Consider the following 26,391-nt stretch of genomic DNA (forward strand, 5'->3'; position numbering starts at 1 on the left):
CTCAAACCTTGGTACGAGTTAATCATCTCTCCCTAAGTAAATGGTGGTTATCTCTCCTTGTTTCCCACAAATCTTGTTTGCCCATCTCTGACGCCCTGGTCAGTTCTTCACAGGTGGTCAGCAGCCTAGAATTTGGCCTTTTGTGGGTTTACAGCCCTTCTGCAATTAAGGTTGCTAAAACATACATTCCAGTCTGTGGTTTGGCCAGTTCCTGGGATGGGGTCCTTTGTTCACTTCCCAAGTTCTCTAGTAGGGTACCCTCCCCTGTTTAAGCTTATATTTTATTTCTATAAATTCGGGTCTTTCAGGAGGTGTGGCCTTGTTGGAGGAAGTGTCACTGGAGGTGGGCTTTGGTGTTTCAAATGTTCAAGTCAGGCTCAGTGTCTCTTCTCCCTGCTGCCTGTGGATCTGATATAGAACTCTCAGCTGCTTCTCCTGCATCATGTCTGCCTGCATGCATGCTTCGATGCTTCCCACCATAATGAAGATGAACTAAACATCTGAAACTGTAAGCTAGTCCCAATTAAATGCTTTCCTTTATAAAAGTTGCATGGTTATGGTCTCTCCACATCAACAAAACACCAATACCTGGTATATGCTTGTTGACCTGGCAAAGTCTTTGTGTTCATGTTACCAGTAAGGACCACTAAAAGCAGTTTGTGTTCAGATGGCCAGGTCAGCAATACCCCTTTACTGACCCGTCTCAAGGACGTACTCTCCAGTCTGTCACAGTTTGATTCACAGCAAATTGGACTGCTTTTCCATTCCGTGAGATACCACACTGGATCATTCATTGAAGACCATATGCTTAACTAGACCAAGTACACACAAGAACTGTTGTGTGAACTTTTCCTGGGAGGATGTAAACAAATGCCTACTTACCCTGATAGGATATCACAGCAGATCAAAGCAACGGTTCTACCAAAGGCCAACATGACCAACCAATGGCTTGGAATTCCTTAAGGGTTCATGGATAAGCCCCAAAGAGCTACCCCACTGAGAAGACTCACACCAACACAGACGAAGACTTCCTATAGCTGTATTGATGGAGTCCCTGTCTTCCCTTAATCTTCCATACTATATATACTCTAGCATTCTAGCTCCTTCTGAGACCAGATTATCTTCAGCTGGGTCAGAACTACACTCAGCTGTCAGGGAAATGCAGGTTAGAGGGGCTGAGGTCTCAGGTGACGGAAAACGGGCTTTCTTTTTTTTTTTTTTTTTTTTTCCGAGACAGGGTTTCTCTGTGGCTTTGGAGGCTGTCCTGGAACTAGCTCTTGTAGACCAGGCTGGCCTCGAACTCACAGAGATCCGCCTGCCTCTGCCTCCCAAGTGCTGGGATTAAAGGCGTGCCACCAACGCCTGGCTGGACTTGAGTGTCTGTTATGAGTCACACCTACTTTGATGAAGATGGCCACAGTTGTTATGCTCAAAGGACAGCGTTCTTCAAGTATCAATCACTGTACTATAAGATACTTACCAGCCAGGTAGTGGAAAAATCAATCCAACAAAACTCCAGTTGCCTACTAACCTCAGCAAAATGTTAGGGATCTACTAGTATAGGATACACGGCGATGTTTTTTAGGTGACCAATTAAATTGTCCAATTTGGTCTTTCTTTTCTATTTTTTTTTTTTTTTTTTTTGGTTTTTCGAGACAGGGTTTCTCTGTATTGTCTTGGAAGCTGTCCTGGAACTCGCTTTGTAGACCAGGCTGGCCTCGAACTCACAGAGATGCACCCATCTATGCCTCCCGAGTGCTGGGATTAAAGGTGTGCGCCACCAACGCCCGGCCCAATTTGGTCTTTCTATAATCAAGAAAGAGGCACAGCATCGGGCAGACTGTGGAGCTAACGTATTCACCTGGACAGGTGACTCTGGCCCATTTTTCAGGTGCCCTGAAAAGCTTCTAGTCTTGAGAGGCATGCAGAACAAGGGGGCTTTACACAGTTGTGGGCTACCTCGCAAGGTGCTTTGTGTCTTGGCCATACGAGCCAAAAGGTCTAATGGTTCTTTTTTTTTTTTTTTTCGGTTTTTCGAGACAGGGTTTCTCTGTATTGCTTTGTAGGTTGTCCACTTACTCTGTAGACCAGGCTGGCCTCGAACTCACAGAGATCCGCCTGCCTCTGCCTCCAGAGTGCTGGGATTAAAGGTGTGTGCTACTACCGCCCAGCTGTCTAATGATTCTTAAAGGGGCAGGACAGAAGCTGTCTGGGGCTCCCTCTAGTTGAGCTACATTGCAAGCTTCTGGTTTTTTGTTTTGTTTTGTTTTTGGTTTTTTGAGACAGTTTCTCTGTTTAACAGCTCCAGTTGCCCTGGAACTCAGTTGGTACACCAGGCTGGTCTCAAACTCACAGAGAGCTGCCTGCTTCTGCCTCCCAAATGCTGGTATTAAAGGCATATGTATGCCACTACTGCCCGGCTAAGTTTTATTAATTTTTTAAAAGATTTATTTCATGTGTAGGAGTGTTTTACCTGTGTGTATATCTGTACACCATGTGTGTAGTGCCTGCAAAGGCCAGCAGAGGGAATTGGATCCCCTGGAACCGGAGTTATGGGTGGCTGTGAGCCACCATGGAGATGCTGGGAATTGAGTCCTCTACAAGAGCAACAAGTGCTGAGCTGTCCCAGCCTTCCAGCCCCTGACACTTTTTAGAGAGACTTCTTCCCCAACAGGTGTTGCTATGTGTTCTCCCAGTGTGAAAATTCTTAGAAAACAAGCTGATAGCAATTAAGTTCGTAATAAATTTTATAAGACAATGCAGTGTTTTTCAAAAAATTGGAACAGTTCTCATAAAAAAATAAACTGACAAAAACACAGAAACGTTGAAATGATTGACTGAACCGTGGATGCTCAGAAGGAAGGGCTCCTGAAGAGGCTCAGCCTAACCCCTCTGGAAACAGCCAATTTAACAACTTCGGCTCTCCTAACTTCAATGCACTCATTTCATAAAAATAACACAAACTAAGCCAGGCGGTGGTGGCGCACGCCTTTAATCCCAGCACTCGGGAGGCAGAGGCAGGCGGATCTCTTGTGAGTTCAAGGCTGGGCTGGACCGATAGCCTCCAAAATAATACAGAGAAACCCTGTCTCGAAAAACCAAAAAAAAAAAAAAAAAAAAACCATTTAAAACAGAGCAAAGAGTAAAATGAGATTAGAGAGAGGTCAGATCCTCAGGCAGCTCTGCAATACACAAAACAACACATTCAGAAACACACATATTCTGTGTCCTTGCATATTTATAGACGGAGACCTACCATCACATAAACTAACAAGTGAGTCCAGGAATGGCCATGCATTCCTGTAGTTCCAGCATGAGGCCATAGCTGGAGGATCTTAAGTTTGAGGCCACCCTGGGCTATAGAAAGACGCAGTCTCAAAAAAAAAATTAGTCAACTATATTCATTCCTCAGGTGTATTAACTTCACTGTACTTCATATATATGGAATGAGGCTGAAGCAAGAAAGACACAACTAGCACAGGGCTGTTAATAAAAAATTAAAAAATATTAATTACTGTGAAATATTAAGTGAAAACCAACCCCAGATCAACAAAAAAAATTTCTGATTAGATAAATAAAATTTTTAAACTAAAAACGTACACTATCAGAAGATCCTGATTAAAATAAGGAAATATATAAAGCTGGAGCAGGAAGTAAACTTGATACGTCGGCTCTCAGAGGTCTACGGGTCTGACTGCCGGCCGTCACCCAGTCCCTGGGCGCTCAGCGGAGAGTGACCAGCTCTTCTGAAGAGGTAGGATGAATGGCAACCGTGTTGTCAAAGTCGGCCTTGGTGGCCCCCATTTTCACTGCTACAGCAAAGCCCTGAAGCATCTCATCACACCCCATCCCCTGCATGTGGATCCCGACCACCTGTGAGAAAGCAGAAATTGTGAAGTCACATATTTGTGAGGTCCATATGATAGCTCAGATACCAGGCTAGAAATGCCTAAGCCACTGTATTGTACCTCTACCAACACCAATGGAAGCACTCTAAAACGGATCATATTTCTAATCCAAGGTTAAGTCAACCCACGAGGCCCTGCGGCCCTGCAATGCCTCGCTCCAGCACACACTAGGCATTTCCTACTCCTGCTTTCCTCCTGGCCCATCCACTTCTCTTTGAACATGATGTCTCTCTTGTTTGATGAACTTCTTTCTCTCTCCTTTTTTCCTGACAGAGTCTTGTCGTATAGCCTAGGCTGGCCTCAAACTCCTGATTCTCCTGCCTCAGCCTCCTGAGTGCTGAGATCACTAGTCTACACCACCACGCCCGGATTTCTTCTCTCCTTCCTAAGAAGGTCATTAACCAGACAGCCACAGAGCTGTCCCTTCCCATTCATTAACCAGACAGCCACAGAGCTGTCCCTTCCCATTCATTAACCAGACAGCCACAGACCCGTGCCTTCCTGACCCAGTTAATTCTGTCCCCTGCTCTCTAAGCACCAGGAGTTCTGTCAAGGTTCTAGACAGTCACAGGATTGTCTATGTTGGGCAAGGACTACACAATTACAGTTCAATCCCTGTTTCTGTTGCAAGAGCAGCAGGAACTCCTGCGTTTCAGTCATAAAGGAACTTGGGAGACCAGAGGCCAGAGTGAGACCCTGGTAAAACGGGAAGGGAAGAGCAGGGTCCCTGCTGACTCAATTGAAATGACAATCAGGCCACTGAGGACTGTTCCCAGCAGCAAGCCACAAACCCCTCTTCTCTGAGGTGCTGCACTAAAAAGCCAGAGTGTCTTGGGACTTTTGGTATTGAAGCCCATCAAATCACACACAGACTGTAATTATTTAAACTCGTTTTCTTTTTCACATTTATTTATGTACGAGTGCTCTATCTGTAAGTACAACTTTATGCCAGAAGGGGACATCAAATCCCACTATAGATGGCTGTGAGCCCCATGTGGGTGCTGGGAATTGAACTCAGGACCTCTGGAAGAGCAGCCAGTGCTCTTAACCGCTGAGCCATCTCGCCACAGCTCTTAATTATTAAGAATAGAAGCTGAAAACTATTACTATAGCTAAATTTCTTCTTGGTTTTTCTTTCTTTCTTTCTTTTTTCTAAATGTGTGGAAATGGCAACTACCACTTTTTTTTGGATTTATTTATTTATTATGAATACAACATCTTGCCTCATGTATGTCTGCACACCGGATCTCATTATGGATGGCTGTGAGGCACCATGTGGTTGCTGGGAATTGAACTCAGGACCTCTGGAAGAGCAGTCAGTGCTCTTAACCTCTGAGCCATCTCTCCAGCCCTCTTCTTGGTTTTTCAAGACAGGATTTCTCTGTGGCTTTGGAGGCTGCCTTGGAACTAGCTCTTGTAGACCAGGCTGGCCTTGAACTACAGAGATCCACCTGCCTCTGCCCACGGAGGGCTGGGAATAAAGGCGTGCGCCACCAACACCTGGCCTACTATAGCTAAATTTCTAAAACCAATTTTTATGTTTATTTCACTGTGTGTGGGGGAGGGGCAGGGTCAGAGAGCACGACCATGCACAGGGGAACCAGAGTGATCAGGTCACATGTGAGCTAGCTACCGAATGTTGGTGGAGGTCAGAGGAGAAACTCCTGAAGAGTTAGTTCTCCTTTGCTATCTTGCGGGATCAGAGATTCAACCTGAGGTCATCAGGCCTTCAAGCAAGTACTACTGGGCCATCTCCTAATGTACCGTAACATCTCCTAACATAACATTGCAGCTAGGTGCTGGCAGCATGTGCTTTGGACTTTACATCTTGGAAGGCTGAGGCACAAAGGTCAGGACATACGAACCAGGCTATGTGGTAAGAGCCAGTGCCAAAAATCCAAGGAAAACTAACACTTCACGAAAGGCATATCCTTTACACATGACCAGGTTCCTCCTTAAGGTTTAATCCAATTACAAGAAACAGCTAAGAAGTTGAGGACCTGGGGCTGGAGAGATGGCCCAGTGATTAAGAGCATTGGCTGCTCTTCCAGAGGTCCTGAGTTCAATTCCCAGCAACCACATGGTGGCTCACAACCATCTGTAATGAGATCTGGTGCTCTCTTCTGGTGTGCAGACATATATGAATACAAAATAAATAAGTCTAAAAAAAGATAAGGACCCGCCGAGTGTTGGTGGCGCACTCGGGAGGCAGAGGCAGGCGGATCTCTGTGAGTTCGAGGCCAGCCTGGTCTACAGAGTGAGTTCCAGGACAGCCTCCAAAACAATACAGAGAAACCCTGTCTCGAAAAACCAAAAACCAAAAAAAAAAAAAAAAAAAAAAGATAAGGACCCAAAACCAAATGTATTTTCTAAATTTTAAAGTAAGACCCATTCAAATGCAGATCAAAACCATACCGAGAAACCACACAACCCTCACTGAAGACATTGGTGAGGGAGAAGTGGGAGCATTTGCTGGGGGGGGATAGAAAATCCTGCAGAACACCAAAACCCGTTTGGCAGATCCTCAGAAAGCTAAGCCAAGAGACAGGTAACTAAAAGAAGTTGGCTAAACTTTGACTTTATTGTTTTATTTCATTAAGTTTTAAATCATATTAAAACACATTTACACTATATATTTTAAGGATTTCTTTCATTTTCATGTATGTTTATGTGCGTGTCTCTGTAATTCTGTACACACGTGTGGGAGTGCCCTCAGAGGCCAGAAAAGAGTTCCAGATTCCTTTAAAGCTATAGTTACAGGCAGCTGAGAGCCACCTAACTGAAGCAAGTGCTAGGAACCAAATTCAGGTCTCTGCAAGCGCAGCCAGTGTTCTTGACCAATGGGTCATCTTTCCAGGCCCCTTTACCAGCATTTCTGAGCCTCCTGTCTCCTCTGCATTAGTGGTAAATGACAAGTTTTTATTTTCCCTCCCGGTTGTCTTTTTATCTTTAAGATAGGCATTCTTTGACTCTTCGCAATGCTGAGAGTCAAACCTCCTTTTAAAAAAAGGAGCACAATTTTGTTTCTTAAGAGTCCCAAAATATGCCGAGTGGTGGTGGGGTAAGCCTTTAATCTCAGCACTCGGGAAGCAGAGGCAGGCGGATCTCTGTGAGTTCGAGACCAGTCTAGTCTACAAGAGCTAGTTTCAGGACACCCTCCAAAGCCACAGAGAAACCCTGTCTCAAAAAACCAAAACTAAAAAAAAAAAAAAAAGCCCCAAACTACATAGAAGAGAGACAATTTCCCATACCTTTTCCTCTTGGTTGGCACAAACCATTTTCATCACACATTTTGTCTTCCTTGTGGTTACGGCATGATACATTGGGGTAAAGGTAGTTGAGTAGATCTTTACATTCTCTTTTCCATACTTATGAATGGCTTCATCTATAGTGCACATTAAAAGAGCATCAATCAAAAGCTGAACCATTCCACAGAGCTATGAGAGGGCACTGTCCAGAAACACACCTGAATCAAACAAGAAGGAAGCAGCCAGCTGTGCCAAAATAAGGGTCAGTCTGCAAGATAAACGTCCATACCACATCACAACAGAATGGATGAAGAATCAGTTTGGTCTCTGATTATATGAGACCAAACTGCTTGCAATGAATTGTGCTGGACTGAATTCTGGATTGAGGATGGGGGATTATGTTCTAAATAGTATTCGAGATAGATGGGTAAATTTGCATAAAGTCTAAAGTTTAAATAATACTTCACTTTAAAATTTTTGTTTTTTTGTTTATTTTTCGAGACAGGGTTTCTCTGTGGCTTTGGAGGTTGTCCTGGAACTCGCTCTGTAGACCAGGCTGGCCTCGAACTCACAGACATCCACCTGCCTCTGCCTTCCGAGTGCTGGGATTAAAGGTGTGTGTCACCAACGCCCGGCTCACATTAAAAATTTGTAATACTTTATTAATTGAAGTTTTCCCATCTTAAAACTATGTTTATGTATATGTTCTTAAAAAATAAGACGTAGGGTGTATATGTGGCAATAGTTCTCCACTTTCCTAATGCTGTGACTTCATGTTGTGGTGACCCTCAGTCATAAAATGATTTTCATTGTTACTTCATAACTGTAATTTTGCTGCTGTTATGAATCATAATGTAAATAGTTGGTATTTGCAATGGCCTTAGGTGACCCCTGTGAAAGGGTCCTTCGACCTTCAAGGAGGTCGAGACCCACAGGCTAAGAACCGCTGGTATATAGGGTGCAAAACTATAAGGACACAGAGGAGTCCTTTGGCTACTCTTATATAAATATAAAAATCCAGAGTGTGTGTGTGTGTGTGTGAGAGAGAGAGAGAGAGAGAGAGAGAGAGAGAGAGAGAGAGAGAGAGAGAGAGAGAGAGAGAGAGAGAGAGAATGGAAACAGATATATGGGCAGCAGGAGGAGTCACACTCTAAGTACTCATTGCTTGAGAACTATGACTCCAGACTAAAGAAAAGGGTTAGTGCAACTTGGGACACAGTGATTTTGGCCGATAAAAGGTTAGAGAAGGAGCCCCAAATGACCTTCATTGTAAAATGCCTACCTTCAGTGAGCCCCACTGTGCCAATAGGGGGGTGGCTGAAGACCACGGTAGGGATGTTGTCATAGTCTAATTTGGAATCTTGTTTGCATTCAAAAAGCCTATGAGCCAGTTTCCGGCCAGCAGCTATCGCAACTACGATGATACAAAAACCAGGGTCTCTTTTATTTCTTTTATCACAGCAACACTGCTCTAGGAGCAGTTTGCCCATCTAATGTTCATTAGCATCTCTATTTTCACATAATGAAAACCCAGCACTGCCATAGCGAACACCCCAAAGCCACTGGCTTAGTCACTCCATGTTCTGTTATAAAGCAAAGCGACATGTGCCCAAGTTCCCAGTTGCCTGGAAGTTAATCCGCCAAATGAGAGCATTCCTGGTAGGGTATTTAGAGAACAAGCCATAGTTTGGCACATTTGTATTCTATTTCAGTAAGATTCCTTTAAAAAAAAAAAAGCTTGTGTTCCATCAGCCTGTTTTTATTCCTACGTCATCCCCTCAAATGGACTGAGTCCAGAAAAAGCGCCAGTTATTAATTGACTGATGTGAAATTAGCAGTTTATTTCCTAAGACAAGCTAAGTAGACCTGAATCAGATGAAGCAAGATTATTTTTCAAACTCTTGTTAAAGGATATAAAATTTCAGTTAGGAGGACTGCATTCAAGAGATCTACTGTGCAGCATGGTAACCACTGTTAATATAAGCATGTAGCTAGTGTATTGTTTACTTGAAAATTATTGAGAGTAGCTGAGCTGTGGTGGTAGACCGGGCTGGCCTCGAACTCACAGAGATCCTCTTGCCCCTGCCTTCCGAGTGCTGGGATTAAAGGCGTGCGCCACTACCGCCTGGCCCAAAAACAGTCTTCTAAGGAATAATGAATTTTATTCAGGAAAGGTCAGGTACCTAACCTGCATCTACTTCAATGCCATTTTGATGACAAACACACAAATGCTTTTAATTTTGCTGAAGTGAATTTGACTGTGAAATCTTGGTGGCTTTAGATAACAAACAGGCCTCTCTCCCCAAGAAAGGAAACAGCATTACCTGGGGTGAGAAGTGCTCTCCCACAGACATCTCCCACAGCATAGATGCCTTTGACATTGGTATTCTGGAATTCGTCTACGATGATATGGCCTTTTTCATCAGTCTGAATCCCCTAAAAAAAACCACAAAGGAACATCTGGTAAACACTGGGACCATCTATCATGGTAATCAAACCTTGAGATCAGCTGCATTACACATCTGCACCTCCAAAAAGCCTAAGACATCAACATGCAAATCACTTCAAGCCAACAAGTTCCATAGCTTCCTTAATACGTGTGTGTGTGTGTGTGTGTGTGTGTGTGTGTGAACTGTTTCATCAATTACTGAGGTGCTTTAATGGGACTAGATTGATCCAGTAAGCATGAAAAGGAATGAGAGAGAGAAAGAGGCGGGGGAAGGGAAGGGAGAAGGAAATGACTAGGCTATCAGATATACTATCCTACTTGATACCCCATGGGGTTCCTCTGAAACACCTGTCAGCTGTTTCCTGAAGTACTTGAAGAGCTAATGTATTGCTCACCGGCTAGGGTTTTGCTAACTTTACAATGCTAGGGGCCTTTGGGAAGCAAGACCCTCAACTGAGAAAACGTTCCCACCAGATCGCCCAGGGGACAAGTCTCTAGGGCATTTTCTTGACTAATGATTGATGTGGATGGGGCAGCTCACTGGGGCTGGGGCCATCCTAGGTGGTTCTGGATAATATAAGAAAGCAGCCTGAGCAAGGCTCGAGGAGCCACGTGGCACACAGCACTCCTCCATGGCTTCTACATAGATTCTTGCCCTGACTTCTCTGGAAGACGGACTAAACTCAAAGCTGAAATAAACCAATTCCTCCCCTAGTTGCTTTTGGTCATGGTGTTCGATCACGGCAATAGAAACCCAACTAAAACAGTCATCTACAGGGTCTCAGCCTGAAACAGTCACCAAAGGCATTCTTTTCCAAGTTACCATCTTAGTTTTTTTAAAAATCTAAGCCAAGTTTGCACGCTACTCCAAAATATGCTACTTCGAATAACCAAATACACTTTCCTCACACGGAGGCATCTTTGCTCTAAGATGTGTTCTGTTTATTTTGCAGCTTTGCAGACCCGAGAGAAGCAACACTCCAGTGTGAGACAGAAAGGTAAGAGTACAGTGGCTTCTGCAGAGAAACACATTGCTGAAGTCATTGAGTTCGAGGCTAGCCTGGTCTACTTAGCTAGTTCCGGGCCAGCCATGGCTACACAGTGAGACCCAGCCTCAAAAATAAGTAAATAAATTTATTTATTCATATGCATGAATACATACATGCATGCATACATGCGTGTGAATTCAATCTTTGAGGCTGGGATGTGACTCCATGACACACCCTTAGCATGTAGCAGGCCCTGATCCCAGCTCTGTCACTCACTAGTTATGAAATTTCAGATGCAACTATTTAGCTACAGATATTGGAGCTTCTATTGCAAATGAGTTTAACTTGGCCACCGAAACAGAGTGGTGAGTTAGCAGACTGGAGAATTACCTATTAATCCTGTTTCTTGGTTTCCTCATCCTTCAGTTACTGGCAAGGCTTATGAGATGAGTAACCACTGACACAAGCTGGCACACAGCAGTCATTCAATTTGCGTTACAACAGACCTATCTTAACTTTTAATAAGGTGAGAACGAACCTTCTTTTTTCCAGGCTCATTGTTTAATAATTCAGGAAGCAATGAGCTGGGGAAATAGGTTAGTTCGTAGAGCACTTGTGAATTAATGAACGGGGAAATAGATTAGCTGACAGAGCACTTGTGAATTAATGAACGTGGGAAATGGGTAGAATACCTGTGAATTAATGAGCTGGGAAACAGGTTAGCTGGTACAGCATTGCTTTGCATGCCTGAAGCCCTGGGTTCGATCCCCAGTATCAGTGCACACCTGCAATCCCAGTACTTGGGAGGTAGGGTCAGGAGGATAAGAAATTCCAAGTTGGGTGGGTGAGGAGCTTGCTGGGCAAGCGAGATGACCTGAGTTCAATCCCAACACCTATGGGACAGCCAGGTGGAGCAGTAATCTCAGAGCTGGGGAGGCAGAGACAAGACGATCCCTGGGGCTTCGACCAGTCAGTCTAGCCCGACTGGCAAGCTATATGTTCAGTGAGACTCTCTCAAAAAATGAGGTAGAGAGCAACTGTGGAAGATATCAGTGTCAGTCTCTGGCCATTGCACGCAAAGCACTTATGCACACACACACATCAGCATGTATCCACAGATTCGACCAATAAGGATGGGAAGTGGGAGGGAAGAGAAGGGGGGAGGCCAGCGGAGGGACATGAGCTAGGACACAGCACAGTCATACACACATATAAAAATCCTACAACGAAACCCATTACTTAGTTTGCCAAAAAACTCCTTTTCACACTCAGCAAATAAAAGAGAGAAGGAGAGGGAGAGATCACCACATAGGGTTAACAGGAGGGGGAGAGATCACCACATAGGGTTAACAGGATGGCTCAGTGGGTAAAAGTGCTAGCTGACAAGCCTGAGGGTCTGAGTTCAATCCCCAGGACACACACGGTGGAAGGAAAGAATGGAGCTCGTTAATTGTTCTCTGAGCCGGGCGGTGGTGGCTCACACCTTTAATCCCAGCACTCAGGAGGCAGAGGCAGGCGGATCTCTGTGAGTTCGAGGCCAGCCTGGTCTACAAAGCGAGTTCCAGGACAGCCTCCAAAGCCACAGAGAAACCCTGTCTGGAAAAAAAAAAATAAAAGGAAAAGGAGGAGTAGGACCAGTCAGTGGTAGAGTACTCGGCTAGCATGTGTGAGAGACCCTAAATTCCATTCTTACCACCGCCAAGAAGAAAGGAAAGAAGGAAGGAGGGAAAGACGGGACAGGAAGTGGGAGGTAAACTATAGGGGTGCACACCCATAATCCTAAGGTTCCGAAGTCTGCAAAAAGGAAGAAAATGGCTGGACGATCTGGATCAGACCCCTCCAGTCCAACAAGATACTCGATCGCAGACACCAGAAAGGAGAAAGACTCCAAAGCAACAGGGCTTCATACATGGACGGGTGTGCGAAAGGTCACAGGCTATCGGGAGACGGAAGACTACACGAGGCAGACCGAGTCAGCTTACCAGTTTGTTTAGATTCAGGCCCCTAGAATTTGGGTCTCGTCCAATGGCCCAGAGCAGGCAGTCAACATCTGGAATCACGGTTGCGGTGGGTTTCCTGCCAGGAACAGCAGTAACCACGTGGAGTTCCAAGCCAGATGGCGTCTTTTTAACTTCCTTTACCTATTAAAAAAAAGTGTTACCTGTGTGTGGGAGGAAAGGGGTGAAGGTAGTAGGAGAGGAAAGATTTCCTCCCAGTACTGGGGACCGAACCTAGGGCTCCACTCACGCCAGGCAAGCACGCAACCACTGAACCACATGCTGCCTGCCCTCTTTCTGCTCATTTTGGGATGGGATCTCACTAAATTGCCCAGTCTGGCCTTAAACTTACTCCGTCGTTCAGACAGGCCTTGAACTTGTCATCTTCCTGCTTCAGCTTCCTAAGTAGCTGGGAGTTTAGACTTAAGCCACTAGGTTTAGTAAAACCAGAATTTTTGTGAATTTTTGAGATAGGATCTCAATCTATAGCCCAGACTAAACCTCAAAGTCATTATCAATTTTTCTGCACCAGACTCCTAAATGCAGGGATTACAAGCTTCAGCAGTTATATCCAGCTAGAATTTTAATAGTGTTTACTTATAGTTCAAACAGCCAAAGGCCATGGGCACTAAACTCGCAGAGCCAGGGCTGTTTCCTTGATTCTTGCCGGGAATGCTGCCAACAGGTGGTGGTCTGAATGAGAATGGCCCCACAGGCTCATGCTGGGTCCTGAGTGAACCCACAGGAATAAGGGTCCTGGAGGACGAGATGTCAAGGCGGAGGACGGGATGAGGAAAACAAGACAAGAGGTCCAGGACAGCCAAGGCTAGCCCAGCAGGGACCAGGAGGTCTATACGATCTGGTGATCACGACAGCAGGCTTATCAAGAATTACCACATCTTACATATTTCAGGGGAGAAATGGGACAGCGTCAGCAGAATCTACCGTACAATAAGACAAAGTTGTTAGAAGGCTAATTGAGCCAATGCCGCACAAAAAGAACATAGGATATCTCAAGTGTCACAGACCGGACACACAATGGTCTTGGGACTGATACCATAAGCCTTTAAGTGTGAAGAGTCGGGTTCCCAGAACCTGAAGCCACAGCTCCCCCGAGGCTCTGGCTTCAGATTATTACTGACCATGGCAAGCATAGTCTTGGTTTCAAACAAGGAACTACATTCCTTTACCATACACCAGGGCCTCAGGAAAAGCCTTGGATTGGCCTGGCTTCTGAAATTCACCCTATTTGGTGGAACTGTTTTGGGAAGGATTAGGAGGTGTGTGTGGCCTTACTGGAAGGGGTGTGTCACTGGAAATGGGTTTTGAGTTTTCAAAAGCCCAAGCCAGGCCTATCTGTCTGTCTGTCTGTCTGTCTCTCTTTCTTTCTGCCTGCTGCTTGTGGATAAGATGTAAGCTCTTTTTGGGGGTGGATTGTGGGGGGTAGAGACAAGGTTTCTCTGTGGATTTGGAGGCTTTCCTGGAACTTATTCTTGGAGACCAGGCTGGTCTCAAATTCACAGAGATCCTCCTGCCTCTGCCGACCAAGTGCTGGGATTAAAGGCGTGCGTCACCACCGCTGGCAAGATGTAAGCTCTTTTTATTTTTATTTTTTAAAATATGTACGCTCTTAACCACTGCTCCAGCACCATGCCTGCCTACCTGCTGCCACAATCCCCACCATGATGGTCATGGATGCCCGCTCTGAAACTGTAAGCAAGCCCCCGAGTCAATGCTCTCTTTTATGAGTTGGTCGACAGAACAGTAACTAAGACACCGCAGAAATCCTATGGCCTAAAAATACATTTCCACGGCTGGAGAGGTGGCTCAAAGACCTGAGTTTGGTTCCAAGCACCCATACTGGGCAAGCTCATAACTGCCTGCAAGTTCAACCTCAGAGGGCTCCAACGATACCTGCACTCATGTGTATGTGTGCGCGCACATGTGTGCCATGCCCATGGAGGCCAGAGAGGGTATCATGTCCCTTGGAACTGGAGTTACAATTGTGAGCTGCCGAATACCTTAAAGCAACGTCAGGTTGTTGGCAATGACAAACACAAAGTAAATGTCATGTCATAGTTGTTTGTTAGGTTATATAATTTAGAGACTAGAAAGCCTGTACATGCTTAGTAGACACACTCTTTTATTTCAAGTATGTGTAATCCAGTTGGTTATGACATGCAGTTATAGAAAGCATCCATATGGGTACCCAGCTCATCATTTAATGAAGGTCTCCAAGGCGATTCTAATGGAAATCCCTTCATTTTTGCATCCCCAAAGCACATTGTCATTTATTACTCCACTCCACATGGGCTATGCTGAAAGGGTTAGCACAGACCTGGAGAGGGCCACGCTCATGTTTACCAGGCTGAATCTCTAGGAAAATTCTACTGAAATTAAGTGATTTCCTGAGGAATACCGTACTCTATAATGCTTTGTTTAAACTGAATAAGACATATGCTTGAGAAATTGATTCGCTGCTATTTTTTGAAAAATCTGGATGTGAAAAGAGGTACATGAGGGGGCTGGGAAGACGGCTCGGCAGTTAAGAGCACTGGCTGCCTGACGTTCCAGAGGACCCAGGTTCAGTTCCCAGCAGCCATCAGGCGGCTCACAACTGTAACTCCACACTGTGGGGTCAGGCACTTTATTCTTCTGGTCTTTTGGTCACCACGCAAGCACACAGTGCACAGACATACTTGAAGGCAAAACATCAATAAACATTAAAGGAAAGAGAGGAGGCAATTGGATCAGAGAGAAGCAGGCTGAGCTGCGGTAGAGGAAGCACACGATTACAAAGGTAGCTGGGCGCCAGCTGAGGTCCACAGCTCAGTGGCGGAGCCCTTCCTCACGCAGGACCTTGCGTTCTACCCTTAGCCCTGGCCGCCTACCTGTGAGAACTTCAGCACCTCCACGCCAGCGTTCTCCAGCTCCTCAGTGCAGTTGGAACTGATGAGCGAGTCAAAGTTTCTAAGAACCTGCGTTTAACCGGGGCGGCAGAGACACCGACGTTGGGAAAGGAATGGAACTTGATTAAAGTCATGGCACGGACTTGGGAGAGCAGTCCCTGTCCTCTGTTGTCCCTCCTCTTACCGCCTCCTTCACTCATGCTCACCCTGGGGCAGGGCTTAGTAGAGCCTCTATTTGCCTACATCACCAACAGTGACTATGCCACATCTGGTGTCATCCACATCTATTTCAGAGTTCTGAAAAATGAACAAACTTCAGAACTCTATTATCTTCATGTTCTTCTATTCTCCTTCCTTCCTTCCTTCCTTCCTTCCTTCCTTCCTTCCTTCCTTCCTTCCTTCCTTCCTTCCTCCCTCCCTCCCTCCCTCCCTTCCTCTCTCTCCCTTTCCTTGTTTGCAGAATCTAGGGAAATTCTTGTGTAGTGGGGCTGGCTTTCCCTCCAGTCTCCAGGAAGGCTCTCTCAATTATCCTGGGAGAAACAGCAGCTAGATCCAACATTTTAAACCACTAGTAGAAGTGAATGGGGAAGGGGGGAGGTATGCCACAAAAATCTGGCAACAGTGAAAAGTTTCTGAATACACAATGACAGAAACTTAATTCAGAGTCAATGCACACTGAGTCTAACGGGGTTTCTGGTATGATCCCATTACATATTTCTACCATCCCTCCTTACCATGGAAGGGTCAAATTGTACTGTATTGCGTTAGAACGTTTGATGTTCAAGAATGTTGGCCTGCAAGAGCTGGCCATACTGCCTGTTTGAAGGTGTGCCTCGCAGGCTTGCATATTTGAACAACTGCGATCCACCTGTGGCGATGTCTGGGGGTGTGGGCTTGCTGGAGGACCAGCTTTTGCGAATGCAAAGCCTCGTGACTCTTCCAGTTCACTCTCTCTGCTCTGTTCGAGACTAAATTCTCAGCCTCCCGTTTTGGCCACCGTGAATGCCATTTGCTGCCACAGGCAGCATGGCATATTCCCACCTACACTCCCGCATACACATCATATATACCTAACAATAAAAAACTAAATTTAAATCTAAAAATTAGGTGATAACCGGTTTTTAAAACATAAGAAAGATGCTCCTCTAATTAGGAAAAAGGGGGGGGGGGAGGAGACGTGGCTGGCTTACCTTGTCATGCCTTATCATAAGAGATGTCTTGGAGCCCAGGGCGGAGAGGATGCCAGCTATCTCCACGGCAATGTACCCGGCACCCACAATGACACTGCGGCTGCCATGAAAGCAAAGGGTGACCGTTTTGTAAACTGACTTTGGAACGGCTTCAGATGCACAGACTCTCATGTTTCCCTTGGGCTCGTTGCTCAGTTTTCCCAAACAGTTAATATTTTATGAGTAACATGAAGACACATACCACAATCCCACACATCTGGAGGCAGAAGCAGCCTGGTATGAGTTCCAGGCCATCCAGAGCTACACAGCCAGTCATTATTCTCAAGCAGGTCAAAACAAAATCTGCCCCATAAAAGACAGTTACCTTGCTGGGCAGTGGCGGTGTACACCTTTAATCCCAGCACACCACTCAGGAGGCAGAGGCAGCAGGTGGGTCTCTGTGAGTTCGAGACCAGCCTGGTCTACAGAGTGACTACAGAATAGCCAAGGCTACATAGAGAAACTCCCCCCCCAAAAACAGAGATTTTTATTTGTCATATAAGTTCCTTATGTCCTATTTTTACTTATTTATTATTTGCTGGCTTATTTATTTAGAGACAGTCCCTGTATCTCAGTTGGCCAACATGTAGTACACTGGTCCCGAACCCCTCCCAATTTCTATATATAAATCTAACAGCACCATTATTTCCCAGGGCCGGGTATTTCTCCTCACTCATTATTCAATTCTATATTAATCCTTGTAGCAAGATCAAAGGCCAATTTACGAAAGTCATTTTAAGTCAGACATGGTGGCTCATGCCGGTAATCCCAGCATTTGGGTGGCCCAGACGGCAGTTGGACTCAACTTCCTGAATTCATTTTGGCTTAATAAAAGAGCTTAAGCCCCAGTTAAATGCTTGAATGACTGGATCAGTGGCTGAGGAACAGTGTTGCTTAAGGCTTACTTCCAGGCTGAGGCATAGAGAGTATCAGCCCCAGCCAGCGATTTCTGCTTCAGGTTGTCCAAGGTCCCCTCCTACTGTTGCAAAGAACAAAGGAACCGTCTTCCCGTATTTCCACAGACAAGCCAGCCTACCGAGGCTTCCTGGCCTGGCTGGAGGCTAAGGAACTCAAATGGCTGCAAAGGACTCTTACCCTAAAACACTGAGCACGATCAGAAGCTTCCACGCTCTTCAAAACCTGTGAGATAGCTCTTACTCCTATGCTGACCCCCTTCCTTTCCGTACGTCTCCCCCACCCCCACCTTTGCTTGTCTGCTTCCTCCTCTCCACCGTCTTTTTTTTTTTTTTTTTTTTTTTTTTGGTTTTTCGAGACAGGGTTTCTCTGTGGCTTTGGAGGCTGTCCTGGAACTCACTCTATAGTCCAGGCTGGTCTCGAACTCACAGAGATCCGCCTGCCTCTGCCTCCCGAGTGCTGGGATTAAAGGTGTGCGCCACCAACGCCCGGCCTTCTCCACCTTCTTTTCTGGATACCTACATTGCACTAGGCACTACACTTGACAGGATGGGTCACGGTCTCTGCCCTCAAAGCATCTTTTTGGTTGATGCTGACGGGGTGTGAACCCAGGGGCCCTTCCATACTAGATTCCTCTGCCACTGCTCTGTACCTCCAGCCTTAATTTAAAAAAAATGTTTAAAGACTGGCCTAGCCAACTGGCCATTAAATCTGTTCAACAGCCCAAGGGGTCTTGAATGTGCAATTCTACAGTTTCAGCCTCCAGAGGAACTGGGATTATAACTCCATTCCTAAGGCCTGGCCGGTGAAGAATTTCTAAGGAAAGAAACACACCCTGAAGTTCAGTGAGTGCTGAAGGGTGGAAAGCTCATAAACAGCCGTGGATTCCTGAAAGGTGGGGATGTTCCGAGGGGAGAGGCCCCATTCATGTGAAGAGGAGAGGCCGCCATCACGCGGCTTCTGAGAGCTGCAAGGAACCCAATGCTTCCCTTGGCTCCCACTAGCACTTAGTGCCACCTCCTGTCACGAGGGGTTCACTGAAAACGACTTTCTGTACTCCCACATCCCAGAGCAGCCCTTTTACCTCAGATGCCTTGAGAACCTCTGCCACAGCTTTCCAGAGGGTCAAGCTGCCCACTCCACCCAGCCACAGGCCCTCTGAGGGCAAAAACGGGATCATGCTGTGACTGTTACCCACTACAGCATTCTCTTTTTTTTTTTTCTTTTTTCTTTTTCCGAGACTGGGTTTCTTTGTGGCTTTGGAGGCTGTCCAGTAATTAGCTCTTGTAGACCAGGCTGGCCTCGAACTCACAGAGATCCGCCTACCTCTGCCTCCCGAGTGCTGGGACTAAAGGCGGGCACCACCACCACCTGGCTGCACCTACAGGACTTTCAAGAGTGTAATTTATGTTTTTTTTAATCATATAAGAGAAAAAGGAGTGAAAAAAATAAATCAACTAAGAAATAGCTTTGAGGGGGAAAGGCGACCTATATAGCCTAGGCTGGCCTTGAACTCACTATATAGCAAAGCTATCCTCCTGCCTCAACCTTCCAGTGCCCCAGGAATGTCACAACCAGATGCTCTGTTTCGAAACAAGGGTTGCTCCAGGTTACGTAGCTCAGCCTGGAGCGCCTAGGTTTCTGCCATTCTCCACTCTAGCCTCCTAAGCAACTGTGATTCAGGCAAAGGCACCACGCCCAGCTCCACGGTTAGTTCATTTCCTTTTGTTCTGAGCCTTTTCTTTTTAGCGTGAATAAATTCATCATTAAGCTATATTCATACCAGCAAAAGCTTATTACATAGCTCTAAAATATGTGATGGGTGAGTGTCTGTAATAAAGCTTTCCCAGGGGTGGGTCTGACCTGACTTACATTATCGTCCAACACAACTGAGTTCTGGCTGTTTCTGGACGCATGCTTACATCCTCCTATCTGTGAAGCCTGAACACACTTCAGGGTGGATGATACTGAGGCAGGGGAGTCAACCGAGACTCTTGAGTTCAAGATGGCACGAGCAACACAGAAAGCCAAGGGGCGAAGGGAGGCAGGGCAGAAAAGGGAGAGCACTGGTTCCCTCCATGGATACTGATGTCACGCCTGCTTACCTAGGCAGGTCCTCCAGCTGAAAAAACCCATCACTGGTTATTCCCAAACTGGCACCTATGGAGAAAAATACCAGAGGTAAAACGGATACACCATTTAACTCCTTCTTTTTTTTGTTTTTCGAGACAGAGTCTCTCTGTATTGCTTTAGAGCCTGTCCTGGAACTCGATCTGTAGAACAGGCTGGCTTCGAACTCACAGAGATCGGCCTGCCTCTGCTTCCAAATGCTGGGATTAAAGGCACACGCCACCAACGCCCAGCTTAACTCCTTTTTTTTAGTAAGGACTGAGAAAGGGTTACACATTGTAGTCTGGGCTGACCTGGGATTTAACTATATAGCTTAGGCTGGCCTCAAACTCATGGCAATCTTCCTGCCTCAGTCTCTTGGGCTTTGGGAACTTGGGGTATAAATTGCCACAGAAGCTATTCAAGAAGCAAACACTCCCTCAGCCAATGCACTGTCTTGACAGCTTTGTTAGACCTCTACTGGCAGCATGTCTTTCTGGAGTCTACGTCTTACATGTATCTCAGAAAACAAGAACAGTGATGGACAAGTAAATTCAGATTTCCCTGCAGGACCACGATCCAGCCAGCTGTCATGATTGCTAGCTTGGCTTTGCCTCCAAGGACTAAAGGAAGGAAACCAAGGAGTCAAGTCTTGGCCCCCTTCACTTTTTTAAACTTACTTTCTGTTTTTTTTTTCAAGGGACTCTCTCCATAGCTCTGGCTATCCTGGAACTTACTATGTAGACCAAACTGACCTCAATCTCACAGAAGAGCTGCTTGCTCCTGCCTCTGCCTGGTAATACTGGGAATAAGGCATTCGTTACCACACCTGGCTTCTGTCTTTTTCCCCCCAAGACTACACATATAGTAGCAGTGTTGGTTTCTCCTCAAACAGTCCAGCTCCACATTTACATCGGTGTTGCTTCATGATCTTCTTTCTGAAAGTTCCCCATATCTGAAACACTTGAGGCCAGAATTTCAAATTTCAGAATTTTTTTTCAGAATTGGGAATATGTCTACAGGGCATTTTCTTGATTAATGTGGGCTGGTGGTCCTGGGCTGTGGAAAAGCAGGCTGAAGCTGGTGGCAGTGGCGCACGCCTTTAACCTCAGCATTCGGGAGGCAGAGGCAGACAGGTCTCTGACAGTTGGAGGCCAGCCTGGTCTACAAAGCTACAGAGAAAACCTGTCTGGGAAGCAAGTCACAAAGCAGCAGTCCTCTATGGCCCTGCTTCGGTTCCTGCCTTGAGTTCCTGCTCTGACTTCCCTTCGTGATGGACTATATCTGTGAGGTGAAATAAACCTTTCTATCCTCCTCAAGTTGCTTTTGGTCAGAGTGATTTTTTTGTTTGTTTGTTTGTTTTTTGGTTTTTCGAGACAGGGTTTCTCTGTATTGTTTTGGAGGCTGTCCTGGAACTCACTCTGTACCAGGCTGGCCTCGAACTCACAGAGATCCTCCTGGTCAAAGAAATGCTAACCAAGACACGTTTTAGGAATGCAGCTCAAGATTAAAATGTACATAATAAACTGGGTGCCATGTCATAATCTTGTAATCCCAGCACAAGGGAAACGGAGGCGGAAGGATCAGGAATTCAAAATAGAGAGTGGACTGGAGTTTAGTCTGGGTTTCAAGGTCTATCTGTGTTAAGTACCTCACGCTAACCGACTGTGCTGCTAGAGCCAATCAAGACCTACCTGTGTGTGTGTGTGTGAGTGTGTAAGTGTGTGTGGGTGTGTGTGGGTGTGTGTGAGTGTGGGTGTGTGTGAGTGTGTGTGTGAGAGTGTGAGCGTGAGTGTGTGTGAGAGTGTGTGAGTGTGAGAGTGTGAGTGTGAGTGTGAAAGTGTGTGTGAGAGTGTGTGTGTAAGTGTGTGAGTGTGTGTGTGAGAGAGAGAGAGAGAGAGAGAGAGAGAGAGAAACACAAATTACTTTAACATTTTAAAAACTTTTTATACATGAAGTAGAATTTCCTAGGCAGAACTTCCTGCTTATGGTCAAAAAACTCTGGATATTGGAGCATTTCACATTTTTAGTTTTCAGAATATGGATGTTCAACTTGTCCATTTAGAATTAAATCTTAGTTTCCCAAACTATATGCCTCTTTCCATTTTAGAGAAAGGAAGTGCGTGCCCTGCCGGGATAAGCCAGACAGGACCCTGAGCTGTCGGTCTGTGATTCCTTCTGGAACACCTGCCTCCTCGTCCATACCTCCTCAGTTACTGGATACGTCCACCTTACCAAATCTAAGTACCATGAGCATACCCTGGCTGGTCTCCACGGTGAAGAGAGTGTTTGAAAATGTATCTTTACATCAGAGGTGTACAGCATCTGACCATCCGTGGGCTGTCTTCAGCCTGATCCCCCTAGTCCAAGCAGGGGGAAGCAGCAAGTGTCTACAGAATGGGGTGAGATTCCCCGTCTCAGTTCAGGTGACAGCGCCAATTTATCTGCCACCTCCTGCAGATCATTCTGTCTTCCACTAGGGGTCAGTCTCAAAGTCTCGCCTCACCCACTCACTGTCAGCTTAGTTTCTGGACGTCGCACAGACCTTGCTGCTGCTTGTTTATAAGCCAACAGTGATTTGCTGGGGTTACCCAAGTGACTTTGGCTTGATGAGACTCATGACTCCAGTGTAACCTAATTCTAGCCCCAACTCAGAGCACTTGCTTCAAGCGCAGTGCTGTCACACTGACTGCACTGGTTGAAAATCCTTCAGAGATGTCCTTATTACTCAGGGATTCTTCCTGCTCCTCTCTCAACACATAATCCTGACCGAGAGTCCCTTTCTTACTTGTCGCCCTGGATCGTGCCCGACCATACGGCGTCCCTTCTGTTCAAACACAATCCAAGAATGGAGTCCTGTGAAAATTCTGGATGCTTGTGAGAGAACTCCAAGGAAACAAGACAAGGGTCTTGCTACCTCAGTTTGTCTTCAAAACACAGAACTGTTCTTGGAAGGTGTTTTCGGGCTCCTCCCAGGTGTAGTGAATTTACTTCGACTGCTACTATTCATATGTCTCTATGGAATAACATGCTTTTGCCATGTGTGGCTCCTCCTTGTGACTGAACAACTTACTCGTGATTCTTCTTAGCCTTCAGAGTATACATTATCTGATGCTCTGAGTAAAGTTGGTTACTTCAGGAGACTTTAGTGCCCTCATTATTAGGCCCCACTCTCCCTGGTTCAAGCGGCTAATTAAAGCTGTAAACACCCACCTCGGGAGAGTCTCCGCCTTCACCGTCTGGCAGAGCATAGAACATGCACTTATTTTTATTGCCTTAATTAATGAAATAATGTTTTAAATCATTTAAAAGATGAGGTTGGGCCGGGCGTTGGTGGCGCACGCCTTTAATCCCAGCACTCGGGAGGCAGAGGCAGGCGGATCTCTGTGAATTTGAGGCCAGCCTGGTCTACAGAGCAAGTGCCAAGAGAGGCTCCGAAGCTACACAGAGAAACCCTGTCTTGAAAAATCAAAAACAAAACAAAACACAAAAAAAAACCTAGAACCCCAAAGATATCTGACTGTTTTGCCTAAGTGTATGTATGTGCACCATTTTTGTGCAGTGCCTGTGGAGGTCTAAAGAGGGCGCTGCATCCCCTGGAACTGGAGTTACAGAAGGCTGTGAACTACCATGTGGGTGCTGGAAACCGAACTCAGGGAGCACCTAGTGCTCTAAATGGCTGAGCCTGCTCTCTGGGCCATGTTTTGATTTTTGCACTGCTAGAAACTTACCAAGGTCTCACTTGGTTAAGTACTCTAGCACAGAGTTAGACAACCACAGGAATCTTGATCATCCTTGCCTTGCCATCGTAACCCACATCTTACTTCACTGACTTCACTTTCCAGAAGGAAAGCGTGGCTTCCTTAGAGTCTGCAGGGGACAGGGCTACAGCATTAGCCCAGAACCGCCAGCTCCTCGCCTGAATTCTTTGGGGGTATTGTATAGTTTTCTTCTTCTTCTTCTTCTTTTTTTTTTGGTTCGTTTGTCTGTTTTGAGACAGGGTTTCTCTGTATAGTTCTGGCTGTCCTGGAACTCAATCTATAGACCAGGTTGGCCTCAAACTCAGAGATCCACCTGGCACCACCAACGCCTGGCTTTGTCCGGTTTCTTTAGGACAGCAGGATCTCACTCTATAGCCCAGGCTGGCCTCATACTTAAGGACAAGCCTGTGTGTGTGAGAAAGAGCTGGGCAGTAGCAGGTACACATTACTGCTGTCTCATGACGTTCCTGCTGTTATGACTTCCCTCCATGACGGACTGCGATCTCAACTGTGGGCCAGACTAAACCCTTTCTCCTTGCTTTTGTCAAGAGAATTTTATCACAGCAACAGGAAATTAAGAAACTCACCATCCAAGACACATGGTATTATGAGGGAGAAAGGGTGACTAATGTGTCTTGAGCATGAATATGTCCATCTGTCCATGACTCACCTCTCGCTCTTAGCCCACCTCATAGACACACAGGCAGGGAGGACTACCTCCAAGGTTCATGACTAGTTTAATCTTTTACACCTTGCTATGTAAGAAACAAAAACCTGAGATGGGGGAGCTATTCTTTATAAGATGTCTCTCTCTTGAACAGTTACTGTATATTGAGTCTCAGAAATAGTAATTTGCCTGACAACCCCAGGCTGGCAGCACTCCGTACCACACACACCAGGAGTGAGAAGCTGAAGTTCTCCTTGATTTCTCTTCCTGAGTCCTGAGCTGGAATGAAACAGCTTTCTTTGGCTCATTAATTACTACGGACCCTTCTCAAGAGAGAAGCGGTGTGGGCAGGTCCCAAGATGTGGCTTGTAAACTCCCTGACCTCACTGGCCTCTGGAAGACTCACCTGGGATCTGGCTCTCGTGGGGAACTGTAGGTACGCCGCCTGTGGCAATCAGGATGTGAGGGGCAGTGTACTTTTTCCCACTGACTTCAACCGTGGGCTGAGGACCATCTGCAAATGCTGCATACCCATGGATGATTTCTATGTGGGACTGCAGAAGGAACGCTGGCATTAGCATAATCTTAAGACTTAACAAGCAAACACACACACACACACACACACAAAAAACATCTGGTTGGGAGCGCTGAGGCACTCCTACAACCCTGCATTTGGGAGGAGGCGGCAGAGGGATCAGGCACTCAGGGTCATCCTTGGCTATACAGCAAGTTCACAGGTTGTTTGAGCTATAGGAAACCCATCTCAAAAAACATCTATCTGCCTAATACATCAACTCCTTACTTCTTCACCAAAATATAGCCCAGGCTAGCCTCTAACCCAATTATGTAGTCGTGGATGACCTCAGAGTACTGGTTCTTCTGCCTCTACTTTCCAAGCATTAGAGTTACAAAGCTCAGCACCAGACTCTTGCAGCCCAAGTTTCCCTTGAACTGGCAATCCTCCTGCCTCAGCCTTTCACAGCTGGGATTATAGGTGAGCGCCACTGCACACCGCTCCACTCAAGAGTTTGATTTTGGATTTGTAAATAGTAAGATGGATTCTGTTGCCCACATTCTTAGACCTCCTTACTGGAAACTGATATTCAGAAGAACTCATTGCCAGTTAGTGCTGGATGCCAACAACAAGGAGAAATAATGGTGCCACCTTCAGCCAAAACCGAGAGAACAAAAAACCATGTCACTCCAAGGAAAGAGACAACATCTTTGATTCCAAGGGTTGAAGGTGAAAGTGATGTGGGATAATGTTCTTGTTCACTGTAAAGATCTGTCACCCATATTGGTTTAGTAAAATGCTGACTGGCCAGATTCCAGGCAGGAAGTATAGGCGGGGCTACCAGACCAGGAGAATTCTGGGAAGAGGAAAGGCAGAGACGGAGCCGCCAGCCAGACAAAGAGGAAGCAAGATGAGAATGATTTACTGACAAAAAGTACCAAGCCACGTGGCTAAACATAGATAAGAATTATGGGTTAATTTAGGTTGTAAGAGTATGTTAGTAAGCTGAGTGGTGGTGGCGCATGCTTTTAGTCCCAGTACCAGGAGGCAGAGGCAGGCACATCTATGAGTTTGAGACCAGCCTGGTCTATAAGAGCTAGTTCCAGGACAGCTTTCAAAGCCACAGAGAAACCCTGTCTTGAAAAACAAACAAAAAGAACAAACAAAAAACAAAAAAAGAGTTTGTTAGTAATAAGCCTGAGCAATAGGCTAAACAGCTTATAATTAATATAAGCCTCTGTGTGCTTATTTGGGACTGAACAGCTGCAGGACCAGGTGTAACAGACAATTCCATCAACATGAAAGGCTTCCTTACAATGAAAAGACACTAAAAGCTAGAGGAGAGGGAGACGAATAAGGAGGACAAGGGGGGAATAAAGGTGAAAGGAACAGACACCAGAGGAAATACTGGCCAAGAGGAAAGAGGAAACCTTTTGCTTTCTCTGGTGGGAAGAAACTTAAAAACAAACTACATGGAGATGCCCCTACTGTGGCAATTCTGAGAACACTAATGCTCGACTTGCTCTGAGCGGAACCCTGTACAAGGGGTCAATCTGAGGCCTGCCAGCAAGCTTCAGCCGGCTGTGACCTATGTGCTGGCACCCAAAGGCGGATTATTAAAAGCTAATGGAGGCACGTAAGTACGTTCACACAAAGGAATGAGTCAACATTTTGCAGCATGTCTGGTTCTGAACTC

At 45.9% G+C, this 26,391-nt stretch overlaps 1 protein-coding gene across 2 annotated transcripts in view; it reads right to left on the reverse strand.

The window, feature by feature from the left end:
* Positions 1–2,729: 2,729 nt before the first annotated feature.
* Positions 2,730–26,391, reverse strand: part of Gsr (glutathione-disulfide reductase) — a 36,457-nt gene continuing 12,795 nt past the window's right edge. Inside the window, exons 5-13 of one of the 2 annotated variants that reach the window (XM_040731869.1) lie at positions 24,588–24,735; positions 19,750–19,804; positions 16,691–16,790; positions 15,483–15,569; positions 12,577–12,735; positions 9,481–9,592; positions 8,439–8,570; positions 7,160–7,293; positions 2,730–3,873 (exon numbers count right to left, since the gene is read on the reverse strand). In XM_040731869.1, the coding sequence (XP_040587803.1) occupies positions 3,724–3,873; positions 7,160–7,293; positions 8,439–8,570; positions 9,481–9,592; positions 12,577–12,735; positions 15,483–15,569; positions 16,691–16,790; positions 19,750–19,804; positions 24,588–24,735 (1,077 nt within the window). In that variant the 3' untranslated portion in view covers positions 2,730–3,723. The remainder of the gene's footprint in view (positions 3,874–7,159; positions 7,294–8,438; positions 8,571–9,480; positions 9,593–12,576; positions 12,736–15,482; positions 15,570–16,690; positions 16,791–19,749; positions 19,805–24,587; positions 24,736–26,391) is intronic. The other variant, XM_040731870.1, reaches the window with a different exon arrangement.

This window comes from Mesocricetus auratus, unplaced genomic scaffold, assembly GCF_017639785.1.
Source record: "Mesocricetus auratus isolate SY011 unplaced genomic scaffold, BCM_Maur_2.0 Super-Scaffold_100026, whole genome shotgun sequence".
In the NCBI taxonomy this organism is placed as follows: domain Eukaryota; kingdom Metazoa; phylum Chordata; class Mammalia; order Rodentia; family Cricetidae; genus Mesocricetus; species Mesocricetus auratus.